This window comes from Heloderma suspectum, chromosome 1, assembly GCF_057233095.1.
Source record: "Heloderma suspectum isolate Gila_16-S chromosome 1, 16-S_ref, whole genome shotgun sequence".
NCBI lineage: Eukaryota > Metazoa > Chordata > Lepidosauria > Squamata > Helodermatidae > Heloderma > Heloderma suspectum.
This window is the reverse complement of record NC_139458.1, coordinates 322,089,661-322,116,098: the sequence shown is the minus strand read 5'-3', so window position 1 is coordinate 322,116,098 and position 26,438 is coordinate 322,089,661. Positions and strand designations below refer to the sequence as shown.

The 26,438-nt window shown below is 43.1% G+C and overlaps 1 protein-coding gene across 1 annotated transcript in view; it reads left to right on the top strand.

The window, feature by feature from the left end:
• Positions 1–26,438, top strand: part of METTL24 (methyltransferase like 24) — a 107,912-nt gene that overhangs the window by 32,952 nt on the left and 48,522 nt on the right. Inside the window, exon 2 of the mRNA XM_084827285.1 lies at positions 10,794–10,892. Within this exon, the coding sequence (XP_084683411.1) occupies positions 10,794–10,892 (99 nt within the window). The remainder of the gene's footprint in view (positions 1–10,793; positions 10,893–26,438) is intronic.

The window sequence follows — 26,438 nt, the reverse complement described above, 5'->3', positions numbered from 1 at the left end:
AGGGCCCCATTTACTGGGGAAGATGGTAACAACTGCTGGACCACCTGGAAGAGCTCCACTGGACGGCTACTTTGAGGACTCAAAGGAGGCAGCAAAATAAACCTTCTTTGCTGCCTGCACTGCCACGCAGTAGGCACGATCATGCACTCTAGAGCGTGCTCGGTCATCTTCACTTCGAGTCTTGCGTCATTTGTGCTCTAGCCGGCGTCCAGCCTGTTTCGTGGACTGCAGCTCCCAGTATACCAGGAAGCAGAACGGGCTCCACAGTGCCGGAGAGGGCACTCAGGTGCGATCAAGTCGATGGCCCTCCGCATTTCACTGTTCCACAGTGAGGCTAGGGCCTCGGCTGGATCACCAGCTCTCTCCACTGGAAAATCCCCAAGAGCATTCAGAAATCCATTGGATTCCATCACTTTCTTGTATTCCACCAGTATCCAACTTTATCCATGCCCGCTGAACTCCGGTTTCGCTCCTCCAGCTTGAGCTCTTACTTCTCCTTAAATATAGACCTGGAGTAGGACACTGGCTTTGTGAAAGGATCCCACTGACAGAGTGTGCTTAGATTGACTTCACCTGGAATGCAAACACAAACCTGACAGACAGCGTCCTGTTAATGGCTTGGAGCCAACATTGGATGATATTTTCCTTTGGTCTCCTCCCTCTGCAGCGCCCCAAATCTGCTCCAGATTTGTGTGTGTGTCAGGGGGAGGGGCTGCCAAGGGGAATTGAAATCCATTCTGCCAACGTTTTCCCTCCTGCTGGTGGAATGACACCACTGGATACAGCCCACTGAGAGTAGTAAAACTGCTTTAGCACCTCATCTGATGAAAATCGTTGTAGTGACACTTATCACCAAAAGCTGGCTGTTACTTTTTCTGTGGGTGGCTTTAGAAGTCACACAGAACAGGAGTGTGGGAAGAGATGAAGTACAACTTCCCGCTCCACACATCACAAATCTTTTTCTCCCCCCAACCCCTTTGTATATCAAATGAATCCATCCACATTTTCCTGGACCATCACAGCCACAGCATTCCAACAACCTGAAACAATCACATGCACCTTTGAGATGTTCAATCACCCATAAATGCCAGAAGAGAGGAGAAGCATAATTTCCCTCTAATAAAAGGAAGAAGTGGATTCTTAAACTAGCTAAAAATGTTTCTGATACTTGATTAGTATTGTTATTTCTAAATCACCTAAAACTTATTAAGACATGTACACAAAGTAAAAACACGACTGTACCTGCCTAGAGATGTAGAATCTTTGGAAATGTTGAAGCCATGGAAAAAACAATTTTTCCCCTTTTGGGGAGGGGCAGGGGACTGAAATTTGGGGGGAAATTGAAGAATAAGCTATAAGTGCTCCCCTCACAGATCTAAAGTCACTTTGTCGCCTTAGGGCAGCCTTCCTGAACCTGGTGCCCTCCAGATATTTTGGACTTCAGCTCCTATCAGCCTCAGGCAGGATGGTCAATGGACAGGAATGCTCACCACTGCAGTCCAAAACATCTGTAGGGCACCAGGTTGAGGAAGGCTGCTTTAGGAATGGAAAGCAGCATTTATGTTCTTATAGTTATATTATGGACAACACGGTTTGCTCATTATATTTGAAAACTTTAAAAAGTGAACTCAGTTAATACGTTTGTAATTATTGTCTGAATAAACTGTACTTTTATGATTTAATACACCAAACATGATTAATTTTATGAGCGAACTAAGTTATATATAACATATTTTAGATTCCTAGTTTATGTCTGACCAGAGGGAACTTGAGCAAGTAGTCCCTGAAACATCTGAATCATCCTAGAAACCAGAAGAAGCAGGAAGACTTGGAGGCAGAGGAAGGCAAGTCCAGAAACGCATGATTCTGTAGAACAAAACTCAAACTGTCAAGAATGTATGTTTTCTTTCATATTATGATATGGTGACTCTATTCACATGTTGGGAAACTGAGCATGACTTGGAGCATCCCAAAATGTCTATTAGTAAAAGATATATTGGATCAATAACTTTAATAAGAAACAGAAGAAATAACTATGCTGAGAATCTTACAGAGAGGATTAAAAACATTTCCTCCCATGGCTTCATTATATCCAGACATTTTACATCTCTAGTCTTACTATAAAAGTCTACTTATTACATAGTTCTTAGAAATCATTTTTGGAAAGTAAAGGTTTGGTAAGAATATATAAACACCTTGTCTTACATTCTAAAAGAAAATATTTCATAATCCAAAAAACCCCAAACAAAAACGGTCCTTGGAAAAAAACAGAAAAAAACTGTTTCCCCCCCAGATTTTTCCATTCTTTATTCAGGGCCTTCACATCTCTATCTCTAGCTGCAGGTCTACTATCTAAAAACATGAAAAAGAAAAAGAGATGGAACAAGAGAGGAGAACAAGCACAGATGGGCACCAGTTTTAAAAACCCTGTTGGCCATTTGGCCTCTCTCCTCCCTTCAACTGTTTCCATACAAGTTGGTCATTATAATAACAACAAAAGCCCTGTTGAGGCATTATGGCTGAATAGGGCATTCCAGCGTATGTAGGGGGCACAAGGTTGGGTGTGCCAGCCAGCCTGCCCATGCCCAGTGTCCACACACACAGCAGCTCCACCCTCACACTCTCATCCTTCCCAGGCCGAGTTGAAATGTCCGAAGAGGGCTTCTGTGCACCTCCAGCTAAACACATATAGAAATCCTTCCTGCTCAACTGGTGCATGTGCCCCTATCCATGCTGGAATTCCATAAATGCCTGAACAGGGCTTTTGTTGTTCTTATAATGACCAACTTGAATGGAAACAGCTCAAGAGAATGGAGGGAACCAACCGCAGCTGGTCTCTCAGCCGAGCCTATGGAGGGGGCCTTGCTATAGAATCATAGAATAGTAGGGTTGGAAGGGGCCTACAAGGCCATCGGTTCCAACCCCCTGCTCAGTGCAGGAATCCAAGTCAGAGCATCCCTGACAAATGGCTGTCCAGCCTCGTCTTGAAGGCCTCCAGTGTGGGAGAGCCCACCACCTCCCCAGGTAATATGTTCCATTGTCGTATTGCTCTTACAGTCAGGATGTTTTTCCTGATGTTCAGCCGGAATCTGGCTTCCTGTAACTTGAGCCCATTATTCCGTGTCCTGCACTCTGGGATGATCAAGAAGAGATCCTGGCCTTCGTCTCTGTGACAACCTTTCAAGTACTTGAAGAGTGCTATCATATCTCCCCTCAGGCTTCTCTTCTCAAGGCTAAACATGCCCAGTTCTTTCAGTCTCTCTTCATAGGGCTTTGTTTCCAGTCCCCTGATCATCTTTGTTGCCCTCCTCTGAACCCTCTCCAGTTTGTCTGCATCATTCTTAAAGTGTGGTGCTCAGAACTGGACACAGTACTCCAGATGAGGCCTAACCAGTGCTGAGTAGAGGGGAACTAATACTTCCCGGGATTTGGAAGCGATGCTTCTATTAATGCAGCCCAAAATAGCATTTGCCTTTTTTGCAGCCACATCACATTGTTGTCTCATATTCAGCTTGTGATCGACAACAATTCCAAGATCCTTCTCGCTTGTGGTGTGGTTGAGCCACGTATCCCCCATCTTGTAACTGTGCATTTGGTTTCTTTTTCCTAGGTGCAGAACTTGGCATTTGTCCCTATTAAATGTAATTCTGTTGTTTTCCGCCCAGTGCACCAGTCTATCCAGATCACTTTGAATTTTGTTTCTGTCTTCCAAAGTATTAGCTATCTCTCCCAATTTTGTGTCATCTGCAAATTTGATCAGCATTCCCTGCACCTCCTCCTCCAAGTCATTAATAAAAATGTTGAAGAGCACTGGGTCCAGGACTGAGCCCTGTGGTACCCCACTCGTTACCTCTCCCCAGTTTGAGAAGGTCCCATTGAGAAGCACTCTTTGAGTCCGATTCTGTAGCCAACTGTGGATCCACCGGATCGTTGTTTCATCTAGCCCACTTTGAGCTAGTTTGCTTATCAGGATATCATGGGGCACTTTGTCGAAAGCTTTGCTGAAGTCGAGCTATATGATGTCTACAGCATTCCCACGGTCTACAAGGGAGGTTACTTGATCAAAAAATGAGATCAGATTTGTCTGGCAGGACTTGTTTTTGACAAATCCATGTTGGCTTCGAGTAATCACGGCATTGTTGTTAAAGTGCTTCCAGATGGATTGCTTTATGATCTGCTCCAGAATTTTCCCAGGGATTGATGTCAGACTGACTGGTCTGTAGTTCCCAGGTTCCTCCTTTTTACCCATTTTGAAGATAGGGACAACGTTAGCCCTCCTCCAGTCATCTGGCACTTCCCCCGTCCTCCATGATTTCTCAAAGAGAATAGACAGAGGTTCTGAGAGTTCTTCTGCCAGTTCCTTTATTACTCTAGGATGAAGTTCATCTGGCCCTGGAGATTTGAACTCATTCAAAGTAATGAGGTGTTCCTTGACCATATGCATATCGATCTCAAGCTGCAATCCTGCCCCTTCAGCCTGTACTTCGCCTTTGCCAGGGGGGTCATAGACCCTCTTTTGGGAGAAGACTGAGCCAAAGTAGGAATTGAGCACCTCAGCCTTTTCTTTGTCATCTGTTATCATTTTGCCATCCTGATTTAATAGCTGAACCACCATTTCTTTCCTCTGCCTTTTACTATGCACGTAGCTGAAGAAAGCCTTTTTGTTGTTTTTAACATCCCTTGCTAACCTCAGCTCATTCTCAGCTTTAGCCTTCCTGACGCCATCCCTGCAATTCTGTGCTATCTGCCTGTACTCTTCCTTTGTTACTTGGCCTTCTTTCCACTTCCTATATGTGTCCTTTTTTGCTTTCAGGTCATCCCTAAGCTTTTTGTGAAGCCACATTGGCTTCTTCTGTTGTCTTCCACCTTTTTTTCTTGTTGGAATTGCTTGTGATTGTGCCTTGAGAATTTCCTTTTTTAAAAGCTCCCACCCATCTTGGACTCCTTTTCTCACTAGCATCGCTTGCCATGGGACCTTACTGATCATTGTTCTGAGTTTATGAAAATCAGCTTTCCTAAAATCCAGGGTACGCGTTTGACTACACTCGGCTTTTGCTTCCCTTAGAACCAAGAACTCAAGTACAACATGGTCGCTTTCCCCCAGAGTTCCTGTAACTGCTACTTTATCCACTAAGTCATCTCTGTTGGTTAGGATCAAGTCAAGGATAGCCGATCCTCTGGTTCCTTCCTCTACTTTCTGTAGGAGGAAGTTATCCGCCACACAAGTCAGGAATTTCCTGGAGGGACCATGTTTTGCAGAATTTGTCTCCCAACAAATATCGGGGAAATTGAAGTCCCCCATTACTACTACATCATGCTTCCTTAAAACATTAGCTATTTGCTTTTCAAAAGTTTCATCCTTGTCTTCTCCTTGATTGGGTGGCCGGTAGTAGACTCCGACCACCAGGTTCCTTTTATTCTTTGCTCCATTTATTTCAACCCAGATGCTCTCGATGGGGCTCCCAAGCTCCTCCTCCTGTATTTCTGTGCAGAGATATGTATTTTTCACATACAGTGCAACCCCACCTCCCTTTCTGTTGCTCCTGTTCTTTTTGAACAAGTTATATCCTTCAATTGCTGTATTCCAGTCATGAGAGTCATCCCACCAAGTCTCAGTTATACCTATCAGGTCATAATTTCCCTCTTGTATTAAGAGTTCAAGTTCATTCTGTTTGTTTCCCATACTCTGGGCATTAGTATATAGACATCGAAGACCATGTGCTTCATAGTCTGGCTTTCTTCCTACATGTGTCTGAAGACTATTATTGGGCACTATCAGAGCTGTTCTCTCCATTGCAATGCATGCGCCTATGTCCATCGTTACCCCCAACATTACATCTCCCTTCCCCGTAGGATTCAGTTTAAAGCCCTCCTGATGAAGTTCTTCATGCTGTGGCCAAACACATTCTTCCCATCCTTTGTGAAGTGCAACCCATCCCTAGCCAACAGCCCATCTTCCAGGAAGTATAGCCCGTGGTCCCAGAATCCAAATCTCTCTCGTCGGCACCACCTTCGTAGCCAGTCATTCACCCGGAGTATTTTTCGTTCCCTTTCTATCCCTCTTCTAACTACTGGAAGGATGGATGAGAAAACTATCTGGGCCCCAAAGTTCTTGAGTTTCCTTCCCAAAGCTTCAAAGTCTGACGTGATCTCTTCGTAGCTCCGCTTGGCGGTATCATTTGTTCCCACATGGATGAGAAGAAAGGGATACCTGTCAGTGGGCTTTATGAGTGCAGGCAACCTTTCAGTCCGTCCTCCCGGGAGACAACATACCTGGCGAGTCCATGGGTCTTCGCGACATACTTGGGTCTCGATCCCACGCAGCAAGGAGTCTCCCACTACTACCACTCTTCTCTTCTTCTTCTTGTAGGCCTGGGTTTCATCGCCTCTGTTTGACTGACATTTAGCCTCTTGCTCACTCTCATGCAGGTTCCCCTGTGATTCTTCCTCTGCAGGCTGTCCTCCAGTCTCATCCGCAAGTACCTGGAATCGGTTCCACAGCTCCACTGCTTCCACTGGTGCAGAGTGGCATCTAGTTCTTCTTCTCCTAACTGTCACCCTTTTCCAAGGAGTATCCTCTATTCCATTTTTCTTCACCTCAGCATTTCCCACTGCCTCATCTTGCTGTTGCTCTTCAAGCTTCTGGTCTGCCCTTTGCTGCTGTAGTTCCCCCATTCTGTCCAAGAACTCTTCGTGTTCTCTTATTCCCCGGAGGGTCGACAGTCGCCGCTCCAGTCCACTTACTTTTTCTTCCAGCAGCGTGATCAACTTGCACTTGTTGCAGGTGTAGGCCATGTTGTTCTCAGGCAAGAAAACAAACATTGCACACACCTTGCAGGTCACCACCACTGGAGAGTCTTGTCCTTCCATAGCCTCTTTTCCCTTTTTGTGTCTGGCTTTGTGATTGTTCTAGACTAGCCTGTGCCTGCTCCTCTACTCAGTAGAGGTTAAAAGCAGAGTCCCACTGGTGTGAAAATGTGTGTTACAAGACAAATAAATGGAAAAAAGTTAGTTAAAATAAAAAATAAAAATAATTAAAAAAAATGTTAGGGGCCTCCCCCTTGACCTTCCCTACCGAACTCCCCTGGCCAACTCCTGTTTGCTCCCCCTGTTCGCTCACTCTGGTCACTTGCTCGCTTCTATAGTCCCTGGACCAGCTGGAGCAGCTTGCTCTGGTCTGCTCTGCTCAGCTGGGAGGCGGGAAACTATCTTATGTCTCCCTCTGCTGCTGCCAGGGACAGGGGCTTTATAATAAAAATAGCTTTAGGGGAACATATTTTATGTACATTGAGGGGAAAAGCTGGCTATGTACACTTCTAACATGATGACAAAGATAGCACCAAGGGAAGGGATTGCTGGGGGCAGGGGCTTTGGTGGGATGCAATTCCCTTTGTTAATGCAAGCACATTTTCTGAAGTTCTTTCCTATCCTACTTTGTGTGTGAAATGTTGTTTGCTAAGCTGACAGAATCTCCAAGGTTTTGAGCTGACAGGCTTCACACAGATTACAGAAAGCATGAACAGAAGTAGCTTTCCCTCGAGATAAAAATGAGAGCGTACAATGCGGTGGGCAATGCAGTGGGATTTTTAAAAAATATTTTTCTTTATCATCATCATCATCCTCCCAACCCTGTCAAGGGAAGCACCAAAGCGGAGCAGGTAAATTACAAGGAAATTGACAAGGCAACTGTACCCCTGCAGACTGTACATAGCGGCCAGCCTATTCTGCGCACACTTGCAAAGAACCAGGGGAAAAAAAGAAAATACCAACCCATTTGCACAATTCAGAAGCAGTTTCCTCCTTGCTTTCAGTGCTTCCCTTGGCCCAGAACTCTGAAAGTGGTGGCTGAATGGGAAGGAGTGATTGGGGTGGGTGGGTGTAGCAAGCATAGCAGCCTACTCTGCTATTGAGCACAAATGTGTTCATTATTGGAGTTTATTTTGTAGATTTTTTTTTTCACCTTTGGGAAGATTGGCACAAATTTAACTTTAAAAAACGTTTTTGGGTTTTTTTGTGTAAATTCACTAAATCACATTAACTACTGCGCATAAGCATAACTGTTTACTAAAGAATTGTACATATTCCCATTATGATGCATATAACTGGACATAAAATATAAGAAGTAAACAGGACCTAGGAAAGAGAAGCAGGTGTTTTCCTGTTTTGAAGGGAAGCATGACTTTAAAAGCTGACAAAATATGAAGTAAATATGTTACTCCCCAAATCATATCTGGGAACTTTGGAAAAAATAATAAGTAATTGTTAAAGAAATTCTGTTCTACGGAAAGGAATCCTGTAAGCAGCACTAATAAGAAATCAAATCAATATGAGAGGCAAAATGCAGGTACTTCAGAACAAAGCATTGGTTCTCACTGGTCCTCATTGACTTATCTGCTCCATTTTACTACAAGTTCAGAAACGTTATTGGGTGAGATATTTCACAACTTTAAAATCAATGCTCCTAAATTATTCTTAAACCACTTTAAAATGTGTTTTGTTTGCATCTACTGTGTATCCTTGTACCTGGGGGGAGCAATCCTATGGCCGCTAGTCATCAGCTAGTCAGCCATAGGATATGTGGGTTTCTGGAAACCGAACTCTGAGCCCACGCTGCAAGGTCAGTTCCCAGAGAACTAACCTTCCTCCCCTTCCGCGCTGCCTGAGAGGCAGCGCGGAAAAGCCCTGTGCTCCGTGCTCACAAGAGGAGAGTGGAGCAGCCAAAACGGGGCATTCCAAGGGGCATTCCGGGGCGGGGAGGGCAGAAATGCCAGTATGACACATCCTATGTGTTGACTGGCAGCCGCCTCCCCCGCTCCGCCTTCCCACAGCTAGACAGCCAAAATCGGCTATCTAGCCGCATATGCAGGGCAGGAGAAGCGTGAAGGGAACGATCCCCTCTGTGCTTCTCCTGCCCTGCATTGGATAGGGCCTCCTATCCCCATAGGATTGTGCCCTTAATGTTCTTATTTTAGGAATAATTAGAAACTGCTTGAGATTTTAAAGTAAAAGATGAGAAGACATGCCTGATCTCAGAGTGTTCTATTTCAAAACCCTGTGTGCTAATACCAGGAATTTTGTGAACTTACAATTCCTTGGTGACACTTTGTACCTGGAATATGGCATGGGGTACGTTACCTGCTGATCCATGATCAGCTAAATACAAAAATCCCATATCATAATATCCCCAGACAAGGACAAATCTGTCACATGCGGCTATAGGGACAGTCATTATGAGCGCCTGCACTTTAAAATTTACTCCTACATCATTGCTTCAGACGTTATGTCTGTCTGTCACTGCAGCCTTCCTGGAGGCACATCTAGGCAATTTTACTTTTGCAGACCAGGAGCTCAAAATTTCTGACTGCCCCTCCCACACCCCATTCCAGATGTACTGTTGGGTCCTTTCATCTCTACCACTCCTCATGGTTGGCAAGAAAACATATGGAACAAGCTTGGGGTTTGCCATCTTTATTCTTAAACCAGAAAGCTAACAACAAAGGTTTCTCAGGGAAGTGATACCTTTTCCCCCCAGGATATTTATCTGGGGAGCTGCCATCATCACCACACGTGCGTAGAACATTATTGTCAGCAGAATGTATATGATAAGGATATGGCAAATGATTTCTGGATTCTTTACATTCCTGTGTATGTCTGGTTGTGAATTGGTATGTATAGAAACCTTGTCAGATTATGGACTTTGACACAAAATGACTTATAAAAGCACATCCTTGCATTTTAAAAAAATGTAAGGTGTGACATTGCCCATGAGTGATGGTGTATTTAGCTGTGCTGGGTTTAGAGTGTACATGGTTATAGATTTTTGGAGTGTGGTTGAATGTGGAACAAACTATTTAAGGGTGCAATCCTATGCACATTTAGACAGAATAAAGCATAGCTAGCTGGGAAATGCTAGGAGTTGTAGGACTTTTTTCTGTCTAAACATGCATAGGACTGTGCCTTAAGGTATTTTTGAACAGAATATATTACAGAATATATTAACAGAATATTAACATTTAGACTAGAAAGTTTAGAATGATTTTATTAGAGGACATAAGTCGTAATAATCTAGCCACTGTAAACACACAGAACCAAACATTTTCTTGTTCGATGTGTCTTATGTCATAAGATTAATTAAACAAGAAAATGCTCAGCTCTGTATTAATATGTTTACAGTGGCTAGATTATTAATAGTCAAACACTGGAGATAGTACAAACCTCCAATTAAAGAGGAATGGTGCCATAAGATCTGGTTTGTAATGATAATGAATAAAATCTCGGCTGTTATTAATTTCTATGTGAAAAATATAAAAGCACTTCAGTTATACATTTGAGACTGGTAGAGGTTTGTTAGATACTGAATTTTCCCCCTGTGACAATATTCCTAAACAAGCTTTGGCATCATCATCATCTCTTTTTTGTCAATTAAGCTATAATTTTTGGGTTAAAATCAGGTAATCAAAAGCAAAATTAGCTCATGTTGGTGAATAGATTAGAAAAAAGAAAACAATTATTTTCCCCTCTTCTTTTTCTATTTGCACAAACCAATGTATTTCTCTTCAGCTGCCCCCCCAGATTCTTTATATGGATTAATTCTTATTTCTTATTATTATTTGATAAAGAAATAAATAGCCAAAGATCTTAAGAATGTAACACTTGGCTTTTGGTAGTAGCTTTATTGCTATTTTCAGAAAACTGTGATATTCAATGCATCATGTTTTAGGAATGTCTTTTTCTTGAATATAGCTTTATTCTTGCCTGTGCTGATTTCTTTTCTTTCTTTTTTGGTATTCCAGACGATACGCTGGCACATAGAATTGCAACCCTGGGCAAGTCCAACACCGTCCCTGAGCAATGAAGCGTTCAGGCTCTTAAAGTACATCAGCACCACCCAGGTTGGTTCTCCTCTTGACGCTCATTTAGGAAATCACAGCCTATGCCATAGACCCTATGGTTTAGTTCTCAGGAAAATTATGTCTCATAATCATACTGCAAGTAGCACAATGGGTGAGGTATGCCATTAATTTTGTGACTTTACAATTTAATAAAGGATTATGTATGCTGCCTTGGGTTCCTTGAGGAAAAAAGGCAGGATATAAATGTAATCGTACATAGATAGATAGATAGTTAGTTAGATAGATAGATAGATATTGCCTCAGACTGAAAATAACAGTCAAAACAAAAGCTCCGTAATAGGTGCTGTTCCTTTGAGCCATTAGTCACAAATTCCACAATTGCCACAAAGATTGGGGAGGTTTGCCAGGGGCTGTGTTGTGCGTGCCTTATGTGCACAATCCCTATTGTATGTTTGACTTCTGAGTTTTTATTTCTATATTATATTTCTATTCCACCCCTGCTTTATGGAGCTGCAGGTGGTGTAGGTTTATAAGAGCCCTGTGAAGTACGGTAGGCTGAGAAAATAGTGACTGGTCGAAGGTCACCAACCTAGGAAGCGCCATGACTGAGTGGGCATTTGAACCTGGGTCTTCTCAGTTCAAATCCAGCACCTTATTCATTACATCACATTGACTGTCAGGAAGAGAGCTCTATGCCTGAACAGGCCTCCTCCAGTTAAAATTCTGGTGCACTGTTGATCTCTGCAGGCAAGAAATATGCCATGCTCATCAGACCTCTTTGGCGGTGTGCAGGTGGTGGGGATGGGGGGACATTCCTGGAACAACAAAAAATAGGATAATAGATATTTTCTCATGCATCTCTTCCGTGCTTATAGTGGTTTAATCATCACTTGCAACCAAGAAATGCTTGCACCTCAAGTACTGTAGGGTAGGTTGATTTCATAGTTGGCCAGAAAGAGGTGGGCATTGATCTGTGGGGTTTATATTTGGCCACAACTTTATCTGTCAATAACCTTCATTCAGTTCTCAACTGGGAACAGTGCAGGACTGGCCCAAGGCATTTTGCTGCCAAAGGTGGAGAACAGGATGGTGCCCTCTCCCGTTCCATGTAGAAAAGCCAACTGATGACAGTTGAATCTTATTTGAATACTGGGGATGGGACAGCATCCTCTATGGCAACTGAAGGCTTAAGGGTTAAGGGTTGCAGGGTAGGCTGTGTGGCACACAGCTGTCTTCTCCTGCACCTTGCTGCCTTCTCCCAGCATCTGCCACCTGAGGCAATGGCCTCATTTTGCCTAATGGTAGGGCTGGCCCTGGAACAGTGTACATACGGGGGAGCGATAGGGGGGCATCTCACTCTCTGTTTGACTTTACTCAAGAGTCTGGTCTGGCTATCTAATCACAATTGTCCCTCATGTGCCATGGCTCAAGCCTGAGGTGTCTGACTATGGTGAAACCTTATGTCCAGCCGTATGGTTAGGTGAAGAGCAGGTCCCATCCCAGTAGGTATTCAACATTTTCAGTATTAGTCTCAGATCCCTGCAGAAAAGAGCACATCAGCTGTGACTTCTATAGGAGCACTTCACTAGAAAAGAATACTGAAGGATATCTACACTTCAGCAAGGTTAGTATTTCAGGCCTGCTTCCCAGATTATGGTTGTCATTAACTGAAGCGCTCTGCAAATCACTGCTGTGACCAGAATCGCAATGTATGAAGCTTGGGGAGTATGTCTTATTAATGAGTAAAAAATCTGTATCCCAAGTCTTCCCTGGATTCTTGGCTTACTGGTGCATAAACCTTGCATTACAATTTGTCAGTGCAATCTTGTGCATGTTTACTCAGAAGTAAGTCTCATTCGGTTCAATGGGACTAATTCCCAAATAAGCATGCAGAGGATTGCAGCATTTGTCACCAAACTGACTTGTGGGACCACAGATGGGAATGAACTGCACCTTAGTATCTGCATCTAATAGTAGTTTAAAGCCTTTTTACTAACTTTTTAAATTATTATTGTTTTGCTTCTAGGAATAACAGTGAATGCTTGCATGTGGATGTTTGCATAGCTGAAGTTCATTCCCTTAAGAAAGCATTTCCTTATTAAATGCTCTCAAGCATGAACGCAAGGACTTTGTCCTAGGCATGTGCCAATCATTTGGGGAAATAGGGATTTAAACATGTATATATAATGGATACTTCCAAACTGGTATTAGCGTTATGGTGAAAAGTGCCTTAAACCTGCAACAAAAAATATAATCTATACTGGATTGTGCCCTGACTTTTTTCTGTGATGCCATTTTTAATGTTGTTTTAATATGTAAGTGTGCTCAGAGCTACAGGATTCTTATGGTAGTCAAGACCTGGCATACCTGAAGCGGTGGTGATGGTGGTATCATATTGTTCCATGCTGTGTTTACCCTGAGGGTTTTTTTGTTTGGGTGTGTGCGTGTGTTGAGGTACAAAGTACCTTGTGTATTTCCTTATGCTTCCTTCTCCTTAAAGCTGTGTAGGAAAATCTGTATGTTGGAAACAGTGTGTGTCCCATAATGTATCAATGGTGGTACTAGTGTCTTTGTCACCCTGGGGATTAAGCACCATAAATCTTGGCTTTTCAAAGCATATATGCCTGAGTTGAAAACGTAAATTTATGCCTCCATTCATAACCTGAAAGGTGCAGGCAGGCGTCTTCCAATACTGAAGCTATTCTCCATGTGAAGGGGAGTGGGAAGAGCACAAAAAGTGGTACTCTGTTTAAAAACAGCCCCCACCCCGCCCGCATTTGAAAATAACTGCATTTGAAAGAACAGCCATGAAGTTACATCTGTGAGGTCTGGTGGTCTCCAAATACTTCATAGGTTTCAGTCAGAGAGACTTGGAGTGAAGTAGCCTTACTGCAGAGAAAACCTGCCCCCTTTTCCCCAAGAATGTAATAAAGTGCGGCAGATTCTGCCAGGCTTCACTAGTTGGGTCAAAACCTACAAGAGCATCAATTTGTAGAGGGTTTATACTTGCTGACATAGGAATCAGGAGATTAAGCTTTGGGAATGACAGCTCCCACTCCCCCAGGCAGGTCTACATTAAATTGAGAAGCAGTAGCAGGAGCCCTCATTTCCCTCCTGCCAGAAGCTGTTGAATTCCTGAGTAACAATAATAGCATGGAGTGAAGGCTAAAGGATGCGTAATTCTGTTTAGTAATTTGGACATCCGGTCCTGTCTTGCGCAACTAGCAGTTTCAAATGAATCTTTTTCTGGCTTGGACCCAGAGAACCATGCAACTCATTTTGTGAGCCCTAGGACTTGGCATTTAGATGCAAAGAGCAGAAAATCTGCAGGTTGTTCATTGTCTGTATTTGTCATCTTCCATATTTTTCATATTAATTCTGTTATGAAATGGGATAGGATGACCCCCACAGGACCCCTTCCAACTCTGTGATTCTTGACTTTAAGGTATTTGTAAGCAGAGCTATCTGTCTGGGTTGCCCTGAGGTAATACCTTTTAAGGGCATTTCTACACCAGCCTAAAATCCTGCATTTTTCCATTTTAAATGCAGGATCACAACTGACTCCCTTTACATGCGCTTCCTTCCCCTGCCCCCCCACCTTCTCCCCATATCTGAATCTTTTATTATCTTTCATTGATCTCGCTCCTCTTCTTGCCGCTTTAACTCTTTTCACAGAAGAAACTCAAGTGGAACACAATGGGGTAATTTGATAGCTCATTATTTGCAATCTATTTAAAAATGGAACAAAGGGCATTTAGTGCAGGAGGGTCACGGCAGGTTCATGGCATCATGTAAAGAGCCCGTAAACTTCTGTGAAGGAGCAATCTCAATTGCAGGATAAAAGCTCCGTGTGATGAAGCCCTAACACAAAGGGACTACTGATAGCTGGTTACTATTCAGGTGGTGTGTCTCAAAGGGAGCTAAGATGCCCCAAGAAGGCATAGGTAGTGGGTGGAGTCATTCTTATTCCCACCTCCACTATATGTGGGGAGGGGTGAGTCAGGACTGTATATATAAGCAGGAAACAAAGGAGAAGCCGGCAATTCTGAGTGAGACACACAGAGAGCAGAGTTGCTCTCTGTCAGGATTTTATAGTGCTGGTGATTCCCCTACAAATCGATGGGGACTCAGTGTCTCTTGGAGTGAGTTTAAGCTGTGAGCTTCTATTTATGCTCAATCTGTATATATGTGCAAATAGACCATACATCACACACACACCCATAAGTCTCCAGTGACCCCATTCCAAGAAAGCAGGACCCTGAGTAAATGCTTGCACCTCTGGAGTTCTCACTGCTCAGGCAATTGGGGATGGGAGGGTGTAGCATCACATTCTTGTTTGCAATGTACCATAGTACCACATGATGTTGAGGACTTAAGACACTGGCTCTTTTAAGACATTGTTCTTACATTAAAGAGCATATAGCCTGTGGCCCCAAGATGCTGTGGTCTAAACCTTACAGAACAAAAAAGACAAGGTCTCCTTGATATTATTGTAGAGAAAATTACTTTAGGATTTAAAGAGGATTTTTATTTTCAAATTCAAGGGGTGGCGATGGAGAGAAGTATAGCACCTACAATTGCCAAATTGTTTATGGCAGCTTTGGAAGATAAATACATCATCCAGCAATCTAATCCTTTTTTCAAATATATAATTCTCTTTCTACAATGCATTGATTACATTTTCTTGATCTTCAGAGGGGCGCTGTTTTCTCCAATTTTGTTTCATGGATTGCATCCTACTGTCAAATTTACCAGCCATCACAGTACATCTCAAATCCCCTTTTTGGACACCATGGTGCATATAGACAGAGGACAACTGGCTGTGAGGCTGTTCTCTAAACCCACAGACAGGAACACTATGCTCCATTATTCCAGCCATCATCCACCGCATATGTTGCAGAATTTACCATATGGCCAATTTTTAAGCATTAAGTGGAATTCTACAGCTTATGGTGACTTCAAAATTCATTCTGAATCTCTCACTAAAAAATGACTAAATAGAGGTTATCTGATTCAGATACTCCATGAGGCAAGAAAGGGAGCAGATAGAATTCCACAGCAACAACTGTTTACTAGACAACCTGGTCATTCTACACCAAGGATATTTGTTTCCTATGCAATATTCTCTACTCTCCTTCTTGATTAACAAGATTATTAGAAAACACTGGCATTTAGTCAATGATCGACCTGGTTGTTCTAATGTACTACTGATAAGTTATCATATAACTACATCTTTTAAGCACCTTTTAGTATGTTCTGATTTTTCCAAAACAAGTTCTTACAATGAAGAGATTAGAGGCTACTTTAAATGTGGGCACTATACTAACTGCTCTCAATCTCTTCAAATCCAAGAGTTCATACACCCTGTGGATGGTCGGTGTTTCAAACTGTGACATGTTCCAGTTGTAACACTACTCATGTGATCTATGTTGGAATATGTCTCTGTAGGTGCATATGTATACGTGGGAAAAACTGTTCGGTCATTAAAGATTAGGATGTCTGAACATCATAGCAAAATCAAGAATAAGGTTATAGATGCCCCCTTGGGGTCCCATGTGATTGACAACCTACATAAATGGGAGGATTTCTCTTTTTTTGTGATTGAACAGTTTAGAACACTTGTATAACAGGCCTGATATAGATAGATTTTTGCTACAGAGGCATTTTGGATATTCGCTCTCAAATCATTAGCCCCTGCAGGCTTAAATGAACAAATTGATTTGTCAGCATTTCTGAAAACCTTCGATGAGTACTGTGCCTTTAAATTGTGAACAGTATTTTTGTATATATAGTGTTGCATTCCCTTCCTGATTTATGACTGCTGTGGCTACATCTATTGCTTGTTTGGTGACCAGTCATGGGAAGGGTGAGCTGGAAAAATCAGGTGAAAATTAACTTTTCACCATAATTTTTGATATGGTTATGTTATCGAAAATTTGGGGAAACATTTAACATTATACATGTCATTATTAGTGGGCAATTTTGCTTTTACCAACCGGCATCCCTGCAGCTGGGGGGCGGCGGGGGGAATGGGTGCGCCCCCCCCCGAGCTATGTTTTGCCCCCTCTAGGATTTTTTTGGAAATTGTCTTTTTTAATTTGTGTCATGATAGACAATGAAAGCTTCCATTTAAAGAAGTACAGCTTGTCTCAAGAACAAGAGCAATTAAGAAAAATTCAGAGAATATGACAAGGCAAGTGCACAACAAAAGCCTCATCTGGAAGAGTCCCCCAAAATTTGCTCACTCAAGAATTTTCCCAACAGAGGGCATCTCTACACCAGCCTAAAATCCTGCATTTAAAATGGGGCTTTCGCTTCCATTTTAAATACAGAATCACGATGACTCCCTTTTTCGCAGGCTTTTCCCCCACCCCCTTCCCCACTATATCTGAGTCTTCCATTTTCTTTCACTGATCTCACTCCTCTTCTTGCCACTTTTCCTCTTTTCATGGAGGGAACTCAAGCAGAACACAACAGCGTAATTTGATAGCTGATTATCTGTGATCTGTTTAAAAAAGGAACAAAGGGCATTTAGTGCAGGAGTCGCCTTGAATTATCATAGTGTAATGTAAAGAGCCCGCAAACTTCCGTGAAGGAGCCATCTCAATCTCAGGATAAAAGCTCAGTGTGAAGGAGCCCAGGGGATGGATTTTTCATGATGACACATGAAATTACTTAAGTGATCCTGAAAAAGAAAAAAAAACTACAGCCAGTGTAGTAACATGACCCTTGAAAAGTAAAATAGTGGAACTTATTGTGAGTAAGGTTTAGACTTCATCCCTTTGCTCTGCTTTTCAGTTTCAGTTGTGTTCTCTGCTCGGCCAGCAATGTTTGTTTGCTGTAAGAAGTAGGAGTTTGTTTATCCTGATTATTATTATGAGTAGAGCAGGACAGGGTGCTTATTAGGGCTGTGCACCGCCTCGTTACAAAGCCCAGATAACGAGATGAAGCGACCTGTTTCAGAGCAAAAACCTTGTGATACAAGGCGGTTCAGAGCAGTACCGAAGCGCCCCCCCCAACGAAGCTCCTCATCTGCCTCGAATATTTGGAGCTCTCCTGAATGCCTCAGCAGTCCAGAAAGGCTGTCTCCAAAATGTATCACCTTGTCCACACTCACGTGGAGGGGCATGAGGAGGGAGGGAGGGAGGGGGAAGGCGAGCGGAGGTGAGAAGGCAGTGGGAGGCAGGAAGGCGAGCGCAGGAGGGGGAGGAGGGAGCGTGCTTTGGCAAATAGGAACCCTCAGCCACAGCCGGCGCTAGCTGTCTCCAGTCAGCGAGAGCGGTGGAGGAAGAGGGTATATATACTTCAGCGAAAGGCTGCGTTCAGTCATTGTGCTAGCTGTGTCTTTGGGAGAGAGGGCTGGTGTGGGTAGATGATTGTTTGTGCGCGCGTGTGCGTGCATTCCTAGGAGTTGTTCCTTTAGTTTATTCAACTTTGATCGCCATTAGGCATTCCTCAGAATTTAAATTAAAAGGAAACAGCTTGGTTGTACTGGGAGCGTTCCCTTCCCTCACTCCTTGATCGTAAATCCCCATTGGGACGGTGTCTTTTGCAGCACCTCGTCCAGCCGCTTTCTCCTATAACTTTGTACCTCCAACTTGTTTGTTATTTGTATTTCATTAGATTCATCTCTCCTTTCCATATTTTTTCAAACTAACTTAGCTTTTCCTTGCAAGTTTCTGCTATGCTCCCCCTCCCCTGCCATTCCTGTGTTTGTTTGTTTATCTCCATTTTGGAGTCCAGAAAAGGCTGCATTCATTGTGTAATATTGAGCCTTACTTCTTCTTTCTCTGTTCTATTTCCTTGTTGTTTTTGTCAGTCAACTCTGTCTCTTTTAGATTTTTACAAATCAGTCTTATTTCAATTTTTGAAAACAAACATTGACTTCTGGGCATGTTCCCCTCCCCTTTAAGTCATATTCAAGGGGTTTCTTTCTTTCTACATTCTTAAAGAAAGGCATATTATAGCAGCCTACGTGTTCAGTGTTTAGTTCCCCTCCCCCGCCCCATGCTGAAGTGAACTGTCTGTGTCTTCTCTGTGTTGATCCTCCCAAAACAGAAATTAAAGAAGGTTTTTTTAAAATTAGGGTTTGATTTGGCTGTTATCTAATCGCCTGCGCTATCGCCCTGTATTTCTTGAAGTTATCCTGCCTTCTGTACATGAAATATAAAACAATAAATTAAAGACACCCATCATTTGATTAGGTAGTTCTGCTTTTCTTTAGCTCTTGTGTGTCTGTGTTGGTGTGTGTGTGTGCGTGCATGCTAGGTGTAGTTCCACCAACACTATACGTCTAAATTTCAAGGCAGTATTGGAAAAGCACGAGACACATAGTATTTATATTAATTACCTTCTTATTCCAATAACAGTCCACTGTGGGGCAAAGCAATTCAGTGCAATATGAGGAATCTTTGGGGTGTTGGCAGGGGCAGAAGTGTGGAGAAGCTACAGCTCTTTGCTTGGGGAGTTTTCCTGGAAAAAAAAATCAAATTTCACCTGCGCCTTGCACACAAGCCAGTGGGCCAAAGTCCCTGGAATTTGGCAAGTGGGATGTCCTCGGGGGGTGCTGGGAGCGGGCCAAGTTTCCCACACATCCATGGAAACAGGGAGAAGTTACAACTCTTTGGGAGTTTTCCTGGAAAAATTCAAAGTTCACCAGCGCCTAGCACATACACCAGTGGGCCAAACTGCCTGGGCTTTTGTGGGTGTAATGCCCTGGAGGGGGGCTGGGAGAGGCCAAGGTGTCATGCGTGTGTGTGAAATCAGGGAGAAGTTACAGCTCTTTGCTTGAAGAGTTTCTTTGGAAGACTTCAGATTTTAACTCCGCCTAGCAAAAAAACCACTGGGCCAAAGTGTCTGAAATTTTGCAGGTGGCCTTCTCTCGGGGGGGGGGGGGGAGGTCCTCAGTTTTCATGCCTGTACCCTAAAAACTGGGAAAGTTATGACCATTTGTGTTTTCCCATGCAAGTCAATGCGAAAACACCAAAATCGCACGATCCGGATATCTGAATTTTGCTTCGGATCAGAGTTGAAATGGAGGGGGTCCAAATCAGTCCGAGGTGGATCGGGGTCACTTTGGATGATCCGAATCAACATCTGAAGCGATCGGGGGGTCTGTGCACAGCCTTAGTGCTTATTGCTAAAGGGAGAAAGGTAGAGATAATTTAAGAGATAGGAAAAAATATCTGCCCTAAGTTACCCTTTGCTCTTTTAAAGTACTCACTATATTCACAAATATAGTGGCTATTTTCTCCTTTTTCTTGAGTTCATGGTGGCCAAGGATGAAAATAGCTCAGAGGAGTTAGGAACATTGTTGTTTGTGCATAGCTCTTATCTGGATGGCTGGTTACCTCCAGTGAAACTGAGGCCTGATTTCTGATTTTCCTAATATGTGCAGTGCAGCATGAGGCCTTTGGAGGCGGGGGGGGAACCAACCCACAACTAGTAAAAGAAAAAAAAAAAGGCTTTGCACAATTAGTTTAGTTCCTAATCACTTAGTTAGTGCTTTATATAGCAACCAGTTGTCCCTTGACTACAGAAGGAAAATTTTAGTGTCATGTCAAAACTGTAAGGTGGAATCCCTAAGGAGGACTTAACAAACATACCTGAAAGTATTTTTTTCTGCCCTTTCCTAAACTTCTACCATTGACAAGTTTGTTTTTTGGGTGGAATCTGAAACTAAGATACCTAATTCAGCATCAAAGCCCAGCACAAGACCTCACTGTAATTACCAAAGTGATTCAGTTCATGAAGAATTGGAACGCAGAGACAGTCTACAGATGAAAGAGGACTGCAGCTATAGGCAAAGTCAAGCTTTTGGATCTGGTATTCCAGAAGATCTCTCCAAAAAGGATGAAACATTTAAACAGATTAAACTTCATTCATATCCAAAGAACACTGAGGGGCTGTAATTTCCAACAAGAATGGTTCCAGAAATATGAATGGTTAGAGTATTCTTCATTAGCTAATGCAGCTTTCAGCTATCCTTGTAGACATTTCCAACCCAATCTATCAAAACAAGATGTCTTTAAGAGGTTTCAAGGACTGGAAGAAAGCACTTGAAAAACCATGAGGGTTTCACAGACATGCTACATCTATGGACCATATTTCAGCAATGACTATGTGGCATGAAAAAGACAGATGACTCTCAGCTGATACCTCTGTGTCCACTTTAGTGAATACTACCATTCTTGAAGGCAATTGATATTATTTAAATTGCTGATGTTATTCAATTGCTGATGATATTCAATATGTTCCCTGCTAGCTATTAGTATATTACACTGAAGAAAAAGAAAAGCACAGCTTATTTAGAAATTTATTTGAATATACTCTCAGAAAAGATGAAAAATTGGTAGAAATTAGTAAACACATTCCAAAAAATGCACATTATCGTTCTCCAGAAATGCAGAATGAAAGTGTAGACATCATGGCACAAGTTGTTCAAGAGGACATAGTACTGAAATGTGTATGTATGTGAAAAATGGAAAGGTTAATGAATCGTTGTTGTGCATGGTAACCACCACACTTTCGATGCTGCATCCTTTACAGAGCTGACACTGAAAGCGTTTGAAGAAAAATATCTGGATCCATCCAGATTGTTAAATCAATGTTACGATAGAGCTAGTGTTATGAGTGACGGAAAAAGAGGAGTGCAAGCCCTAATTCAACAGAAGCTTCAAAGAAAAGTTCCATATGTCCATTATAGTAATCACCATCTCCATCTTGTTGTTATAAAAACTGTGGACAATATAAAACCTGTCAGGCATCTTTTTCACCAATGTGTTATGCTTTATACATTTTTAAGCATGGAAAAGTTGCAAGTTTGTATGAAGGTCAAAGCCTGTCTTGTCTTTTGGAACATCGTTGGTCAGGTCATTTGAAAGTTACCAGAACTGATTGCGCTAATTACAAAAACATAACTGATGTTTTTAAAAAGTTGAACACTGGAAACTTTAATGGGGATGATGTGGCCTGAAGTGAAGGATTTCTTGCTGTCATGAAAAAAACTGAATTCTGTTTTTGTTTAGTGTTCATGAGGAAAGTTCTTGAGATTCTAGAACTTGCAGATAAGGACTTGGAAGCCCAAGAAACAGGACTGAAGGACTCTATAGCTATTATCAATTCAGTAACAAACTATTAAAGAACTTTAAAACAATTATTCTTTTTATGACGTCTATCAAGAGGCTAAAAAATTGCAGGAGTATGATGAAGAAGAAAAGTATGTTTTAACAGAAAATATTGGTGAAAAAAGCGAGACAGAAAGTGGGACAGATGGAAAGAGTATACTTTGAAGTCATTGATATGGTTCTTACTGAAATGAACAAGAGATTTTCTGAAAATGATGATATAATCACTGCAGTGGCATCTGATGATTGATGACTTGAATTTTGAGCAAGTGAATCCACTTACTCCCTAGGAATCACACTCCCAATGAAAGAAGAGTTTTTTGTGGCCAAAAAGTTCTTAGAAAAACAGAGCAACCAAAATGTGTTTCAAGAAATTTACCAGCAAAGAGTGCCCTTTGCAGATACGCATCAACTTCTGGCAGCCGCAAAGACTTTTGCCTGCAGCACAGCCATCTGTGAGTCAACATTTTCAGTTTTAACTCAGATCAATCAGTCAGAGAGACTTTCAATGGCTCACAAGCGTTTAGTAAATTTGTTTTTTCTTGCATTTGAAAAAGAAAGGATAGCTAACCTTTATTTTGATACATTACTTTAATTCTAGGGAAAACCGAAAGCTGGAACTGTTCTGAAGTACGATTGATTTTTATGTGCTATGCATTTTTTTCTCTTTCTGAAAAGGTGTATTGTGAATCTACCATTCAGAAACCTTTCTTGCATGTTTGTCAAACATTTTTATAGATTTATGAAAGCAAGTCTATTATACAGTTAATGATTTACAAAGTTAAGGATTTAATCTCATTGACTTCAACAAGGAATATTGTTGATTGTTGAACATATTTTCAGCACAACTCTCCCTAAATGCTTGACTACGGGCCGATTTACACTTATGGGTTTTTCGCTTCCAATGAGGTTTCACTGCCTGTCTTTCACACTACGCAGTACCCACCTCGAATTGGAACCAGAATTTCCCACTTCCGTGCTCCCGCTTTCAATACCCTGATATCCCGGTATTTCCCCTTAATGTGCTCTGATTTTCTGCCTTCGCTACCATATCTGGTTGTAGTCCCCTCCCCTGCCTGTCCATTTACGGCGGTGTTTGTTTTTCCCTCCTGTCCAGTCACAGATCTCGACAGCACCATGTCATCTTCCAGCTACTGATCGCATAGCGTCCTCAGCACTCAGTGTTTCCTCAGCAACAAGCAGAGGGCTGGATGTGCACGCGCTTGTCTGATCTCGGTAGCTAAGCAGGGTCAGCCCTGGTCAGTAGTTGGAAGTAGCTTCAAATCTTCGAATTTCCACATCTTCGAAGATCATGCCTGAATTAGAAAAAAAAAAATAATCGTGGAGAAGCCATGATTCTTCGAAGATAACGCCTTAATTTAAAAAAAAAAGCCGAAGCAGGGGATAGAAGGGGGTAAAACTTAGTCTCATGTGAAGGGATAGAACAACCCCCTGCTCAGTGCAGGAAGCCTGATTCCCAGGCGGTCGCCCATCCAACTACTGACCAGGGCCAACCCAGCTTAGCTTCCAAAATCAGACAAGCGTGTGCACATCCAGCCCTTTGCTTGTTGCTGAGGAAACACTGAGTGCTGAGGAAGCTATGCGATCAGTAGCCGGAAGATGATATGGGGCTGTCAAGAACTGTGAGTGTGGTGGGCATGGAATCAGCAGGAACTGGAAGGGTTTCTGATCCTCCAGTGAGAGCCTCCATCTTTAAGAGCAGGAAAACAGCACAGCGCTGGAGTGTGAACCGAGCTCGTGCATTCGATGAAGCACCGCAATGGGGAAAATGGCTGAGTGTGGATAATCATGTTTTAATGCGAGAGTGTTTAACCCGACAGGACACCCAATTCATTGCAATGGCGGGTGCAATGTAGAACGGCCCTACGGTTTCATTGCAATGTGCTCTTATTTTGTTTCTAAAGGGTTGGTGGGGGTTATTGCTATTGCTATGACAGAAGATTAAAATTGAAGTTTGAGAAAACAAGCTCCACACTAGTTTAGGGAGCAATCCTATGGCTGCTAGACAGCGGCTAGACTGGTGGTTCCCACATCCGGGAATTGGGTAAGGATTCAGCTTCAGTTTATTGGCCCTCATCCAGCCCATTACAGCCTCCAGGCACTGGTCCAGCACCTTTACCATCCCAGCTGACTCTGATGACAAGGAGAAGTAGAGAAAGATCTTGGAATTGTTGTTGATCACAAGCTGAATATAAGTCAACAATGTGATGTGGCTGCAAAAAAGGCAAATGCTATTTTGGGCTGCATTAATAGAAGCATAGCTTCCAAATCCTGGGAAGTACTAGTTCCCCTCTACTCAGCACTGGTTAGGCCTCATCTGGAGTACTGTGTCCAGTTCTGAGCACCACACTTTAAGAAGGATGCAGACAAACTGGAGAGAGTTCAGAGGAGGGGAACAAAGATGATCAGGGGACTGGAAACAAAGCCCTATGAAGAGAGACTGAAAGAACTAGGCATGTTTAGCCTTGAGAAGAGAAGACTGAGGGGAGATATGATAGCACTCTTCAAGTACTTGAAAGGTTGTCACAGAGAAGAAGGCCAGGACCTCTTCTTGATCATCCCAGAGTGCAGGACACGGAATAATAGGCTCAAGTTACAGGAAGCCAGATTCCGGTTGAACATCAGGACAAACTTCCTGACTGTTAGAGCAATACGACAATGGAACCAATTCCCTAGGGAGGTGGTGGGCTCTCCCACACTGGAGGCGTTCAAGACGAGGCTGGACAGCCATCTGTCAGGGATGCTCTGACTTGGATTCCTGCATTGAGCAGGGGGTTGGACTCGATGGCCTTGTAGGCCCCTTCCAGCCCTACTATTCTATGATTCTATGATCAGCATACATCACCACTCCAAAATGCCAAATGACCTCACCCAACAACTTCATATAGATGTTGAACAACATGGGGGATAGAATAGAACCTTGTGACACCCCACAGCGTAATAGCCATTGGGTAGAACAGGAATCCCCCAATACCACTGCCTGGAATCAGCCCCGCAAGTAGGAGTGCAACCACTGTAGCACAGTGCCCCCAACCCCCATCCCATAGAGCTGATCCAGTAAGATAGTATGATCAATGGTATCAAAAGCCGCTGAGAGATCCAGGAAGATCAACAGGGCAGCACTCCCCCTGTCCTTCACTCGGAGTAGTCCATCAGTCAGAGCAACTGTTGTATAGTGAAAACAAAGCACGAGACTAGCTAACAATAACAAGGCTTTAAAAATTGTCCAACAAATAAACAGTAGTTGACCTTACGTCTGTAGGAGACATCTAGGCCTCGCTGAGACCTAGTCTGGCCTGCCAGGAAGACAGCTGTTGGCTACTTAGCTGCTTGCTCTGAACTGAAGCCCTACCCCAGTAGTCATGTGATAAGCCTCTAACAACTGTAAGAGGGGAAAATCATTTAAAGGGGCAGTACACACTCAAATACACAACAGCAACCAAGGCCATTTCGGTGCCATATCCTGGCCTGAAACCAGACTGAAATGGGTCCGATAATCAGTTTCCTCCAAGAACGTCTGAAGCTGCCCAGCCACCACACACTCAAGCACCTTGCCCAAAAAGGCTATATTAGCAATTGGGGCGATAATTCTCACACGGCAATGGGTCCAGGGAGGGCCTCTTCAGGAGAGGGCACACTACAGCTTATTTCAAGGTGGCAGGAATCACCCCCTGACAAAGCAAAGCATTTACCACGCCCTGGACCCACCCAGCCAATCCACCCCTCCTAGATCGTATTAGCCAAGATAGGCAAGGGTCAAACTTACATGTGGTGGGACGGACTGATTCAAGCGTCTTGTCCACATCATCAGGCTGCAACAACTGAAATTGATCCCAGGAAACACAACCAGATGGAACACTGGATACCTCCCCAGACTCTGTGATAACTATGGCTTCAGGTTCTGAGCAAATACAAGCGACTTTCTCCTCAAAGTGCCTAGCAAATTTGTTACAGCAAATCCCAATTTCTCTGAGCCCGAGCCAGATCCCAACAGGCTTTTCACCACTCAGAACAATTCTGCTGGGTGACATTTCGAGGATGGGATGATAGAGGTGCAATCAGATTTTTTTTTTTGCCATCCTCACTGCCACATAATAGGCACAATGAAGAGTCTTTGCTAATCTTCAATCATACTCGCTCCGAGACCTGCACTACCTTCGCTCTAGCTGTCATCCAGCCTGTATCATTGCTCGTAGATCTTCTGTAAACCAAGGTGAATTATGGGCTCCACAGCACTGGAGTGGGCGCTTGGGAGCGATTGTATCGATGGCCCTTCCCATCTCACCATTCCATAGTGAGACCAGAGCCTCTACTGAATCGCCAGCCCTATCAGCTGGAAAATCCCCCAGAGCATTCAGGAATCCATTAGATTCCATAAGTCTCCGGGGGCGGACCATCTTAATCAGTCCCCCACCTTGCAGGGAGGATCTGCTACCAC